The 4,472-nt window shown below is 37.2% G+C and overlaps 1 protein-coding gene across 1 annotated transcript; it reads left to right on the top strand.

Moving 5' to 3' along the window:
* Positions 1-574: 574 nt before the first annotated feature.
* On the top strand, positions 575-4,271 carry LOC131156061 (potassium transporter 5-like). The gene is made up of 8 exons (XM_058109512.1): positions 575-700; positions 829-1,054; positions 1,376-1,624; positions 1,729-1,779; positions 2,314-2,574; positions 2,667-2,834; positions 2,950-3,204; positions 3,322-4,271. The coding sequence occupies exons 1-8, from the start codon at positions 575-577 to the stop codon at positions 4,269-4,271; spliced, it is 2,286 nt and encodes a 761-aa protein (XP_057965495.1).
* The last annotated feature ends 201 nt before the right edge of the window (positions 4,272-4,472 follow it).

The following is a 4,472-nucleotide window of genomic DNA, read 5'->3' as shown; positions in this document are numbered from 1 at the left end:
GGGAAAAATTAAAGTGAAAGGCGTTAGAATATGAATATGAATATGACTAGAAAAACAATATTGTGTATTGAGAATAAAAGAGTGTCACCCATATATTTTTATTTGAAGATTATTAAGGGGACTCCTCAATCTCTACAAAAATGTTATGTTGAAAATTTCAAAACCTATTCAACCAAATTTTAGTGACCATTCACTGGTGTGCAGAATACGAAAGGACGATGAAGAGGGGAAGAGATGTGTATCACCCAAAAATGGTCAAACAACTAGAAAAAATGGAAGTATTGCCACATGGATGGATGGAGAAAGCATTAAATCTTCTGTTTTAAGTTCTTTTTATAGATTAATGACTCGTGGTAAGATTATTTCCTTGGGAACGCATGGTGACACGGGCACACACATGCCTTCCTCTCCGCATTGTGCTAGGGAAGATAGACTATTTAATTAATTGTAGCAGCGATTCTACATATTCACAGAGAGAGAGAGAGAGAGGAGAGAGAAGGAGGAGAGAGAGAGAGAGAGAGAGAGAGAGAGAGAATAATTCATAAAGGGATTGAAGATGTGTTGTTGACTGAAAATGGGACAACAGGAGCAACATGATCAAGAGGATGCACCTTCCGAAGTTGTGGGGAGAAAGCTCAAGCGTCATGACTCTCTTGACATTGAATCAGCCAAGCTTTCCACCTCCAAGGTTACCTCCAAGGTCGGCTTTTATTGATTCAATTTCCTCCCTTGTGTGCATGTGTGTGTGTGTGTGTGTGTGTGCATGTATTAATGAATGATGATGATGAGTGATATGTTTATTTTGTGTTTGAAATTTAACCAAAGCAGGGAGGGTCGTGGTGGGTGATAATGCAATTGGCATTCCAGAGCATAGGGGTGGTGTACGGGGACATTGGCACCTCACCGCTCTACGTGCTCGCTAGCACCTTTCCCGACGGCATCAACCATAGGGACGATCTCATCGGGGTTCTCTCTATCATCTTCTACACCATCACCCTCCTCACCCTCCTCAAGTACGTCTTTATCGTCCTGCACGCTAATGACAATGGTGACGGTGCGCATCCTACCATTACTCAAACTTATGCTAGCTTGCAATTATTATTGAGAGATGGCATTAATATCATGTTTAGTCTGGAAATAGATAAAATGGAATAAGGTAGGAAAGGGAAACAATTGAAAAGCCGTATTGGGAGATAAAATGGCATAATGGAATTAACATGACATTTAGTCATTTCCTATCATCAACTGTAGTTCCACCAATAAATTTCTAGTTGGCATGTTATTAAATTTGCACTACCTGTGTGTTTTTGGTTCATTGATTACTGAAAAGAAAGTAAAAGAATATGAAAGAATGGGAATGGGAATGTAAATGCAGGAGGGACATTTGCCCTATACTCACTAATATGTAGATATGCGAAGGTGGGGTTAATCCCAAGTGTTCAGGCAGAGGACAGGGAAGTGTCAAGTTATGAGTTGGAGAAGCCTAATAACAAGCTATGCAGAGCAAACACCTTGAAGTCAATGCTGGAAAATAGCCCTTTCGCTAAATACATTCTGCTCTTGGCCACATTGCTTGGCACTTGCATGGTTATTGGAGATGGCATCCTCACCCCTTGCATCTCTGGTACTTTATATATATATATATATATATATGCAGTTTATATTTTTGTAAACATTGGAAATTGATCATCACATGCTTGTTTTTGTTTCAATCAACTTGAATGACAGTTTTGTCAGCTGTGAATGGGATCAAGTATGCGGCATCTTCCATGACAGAAGGTACCAATCGCACTTCTACCCAGTTGCACTACTAAAATGCAAACAAAAGTGTGAGGAATGTTGTGGATTTTTTTTTTTTTTTTTCAAATTTAATTGTTCAAGTTTTGGAGATTCCATGTTATGCACGTTTGCTTGGAATCCTTTTCCCTTCTCCCCAACAAATTGCTATACATTGAGCTTGAATGTTTTTCAAATTTACAATACTAATACCTTGCAACATATGTAGTTTGATCATGGTACCTTGTTAATGTTAGCTTTGCCGCTTGATCTGATCATGTTCCGTATGTGAATTCACTGACTATGTTATTACTATAAATGATATATCTTTTTTTTGCTATAATTTTCTTTATCTTAATGATTTAAATATGGAATTTTTATTTTAAATTATTCGAAAAGTACCTTCGGAAATTGACTAAACAATTGGGGAATTAATGTAGTTAGGACTTAGAGAAGCATGAATTCTTGAATTGCATAATCTTCGCATTTATAATTTATGTCACATTCTAATTCATGAATGTGCCCCTATATATGCAGAGAATATTGTTTGGATATCAGTTGCAATCTTGGTCATTTTATTTTCAATTCAAAGATTTGGAACTGACAAAGTGGGCTACAGTTTTGCTCCAATAATATTGATTTGGTTCATAATGATTGGTGGTATTGGCATCTACAATTTCGTCAAATTTGATCCTTCGGTCAAGAAAGCTTTAAACCCCCTATGCATTATAGAGTATTTCAAGAGAAACAAGAAACAAGCATGGATTTCCCTTGGCGGAAGTGTCCTTGCTATAACAGGTCATAATTAATCTTCTTTCTCCTTTATACATCTTTCCCTATATACAAAATAATGAATTAAATTAATCCTTGAATTTTTTGTGTAAATATAGGAACTGAAGCTATGTTTGCTGATCTCGGTCACTTCAGTGTTCGATCTGTACAAGTAAGCATGTGCTCAGTGACATACCCAGCTGTCATACTTGCCTATTTTGGACAAACCTCTTACCTTCTCCAACACCTAGATGATGTTTCAGATGCCTTCTATAAGTCTATTCCTGGTACGTGCTAGAGAATTGCTCTCTACCAAAGTTTTATTTAGAATGCATGGAAGGACCCAATTATTTACGTTTTTGTTTAGTACTATATATTTATGTAACATATTGTACGGTGCAGGCCCACTATATTGGCCCATGTTCATTGTGGCGGTTTTAGCGTCAATCATAGCAAGCCAAGCCATGATCTCTGGGGCATTTTCTATAATCCAACAATCCCTCGCTTTAGGGTGCTTCCCTCGTGTGAAGATTGTGCACACATCAGTAAAATATGAAGGACAAGTTTACATACCCGAAGTCAACTACCTTCTTATGTTGGCTTGTGTTGGGGTCACTGCTGGATTCAAGAATACTATAAAAATTGGGAATGCATATGGTAATCATGCTTCTTTAATTTGTTTTAGACTTTGGAATCAAATTGGTCTACGAGTTTTTTTGACATATGCAGGGAGTTACCCCACTTTAAGCTAAGAATCATACTTTCTATTTACAGGCATTGCAGTGGTGTTCGTCATGTCACTCACATCATGGTTTCTGGTACTCATCATGTTTATGATATGGAAAACAAACATACTTCTCATAATGGCTTATGTTCTTGTCATTTGCAGTATTGAGCTTGTGTACTTGAGCTCAGTCCTCTATAAATTTGATCAAGGAGGGTATTTACCCTTGGCCTTCGCCTTGTTTCTGATGACTATAATGTATGTTTGGAACCATGTGTACCGAAAGAAGTACTACTATGAATTTAATCACAAGATTTCTCCAGAAAAGCTGAAGGAGATGATTGCCAAGACAAGCCTTTGTAGGATGCCAGGACTAGCCATTTTTTACTCTGATCTTGTTCATGGAATACCTCCAATATTTGAGCACTATATGGAAAACATACCTGCACTGCACTCTGTCCTAATTTTTTTTTCTATCAAATCACTGCCTGTAAGCAAGGTGCCAATGGAAGAAAGGTTTCTTTTTCGTCGACAGGACCCAAGCAAGTTTAATGTGTTCCGTTGTGTTATGAGGTATGGGTATACCGATGTGCAAAATGAGCAAGAACCCTTTGAAATATTGTTAGTTGAGAGATTGAAGGAGTTCATAAGAGATAGTGTCTTGACATTTCCACGGGCTAGGAATGATGGAGACAATATTGGAAAGAATGGAGAATTAGACAATGGGTTGTTTAATGATGATAATGTGAGAGATGACGCAACAAAATCAGAAGAAAAATTGGATAGAGATATTTTTGAGGTGGAAAAAGCGTCAAAAGCGGGTATTATTCACCTTATTGGTGAGAGCGAGGTGGTTGCAGCAAAAGGAGCAGGGATGGGAAAGAAGATTGTGATAAATTATGCTTACAATTTTTTAAAAAGGAACTTGAGGGAGACTGAGAAAGTGTTTGATATTCCTCACAAAAGAATGCTAAAGGTGGGAGTGACTTATGAGCTTTAGAACATCAAATGAACATGAATTTTCTATTAAGAATGTCTAAATATTTGCATATTGCAAAGGAATAGATTTGGGGTAGAGTATTACTGATTTGTTGTTCTGCAAATGCTATGCAGTTTGTTGTTTCAAATATTTTTGGTTATGTGTAGGTTCTTTTAAGACTAAGGTTTATGTTCCAAGTGTTTATTTGATATGTATGCATAT

Source organism: Malania oleifera, chromosome 5 (assembly GCF_029873635.1).
Source record: "Malania oleifera isolate guangnan ecotype guangnan chromosome 5, ASM2987363v1, whole genome shotgun sequence".
Taxonomy (NCBI): domain Eukaryota; kingdom Viridiplantae; phylum Streptophyta; class Magnoliopsida; order Santalales; family Ximeniaceae; genus Malania; species Malania oleifera.
The sequence above is the reverse complement of the archived record's forward strand: the minus strand, read 5'-3'. Positions and strand labels throughout refer to the sequence as shown.

Excerpts from the sequence above, each read along its gene's own strand:
- LOC131156061 (XM_058109512.1), top strand. The coding sequence starts at position 575 with ATGGGACAACAGGAGCAACATGATCAAGAGGATGCACCTTCCGAAGTT. Across the intron at positions 2,575-2,666 it reads AAGTGTCCTTGCTATAACAG|GAACTGAAGCTATGTTTGCT; the intron begins GTCATAATTAAT and ends GTGTAAATATAG. Across the intron at positions 2,835-2,949 it reads CTTCTATAAGTCTATTCCTG|GCCCACTATATTGGCCCATG; the intron begins GTACGTGCTAGA and ends TGTACGGTGCAG.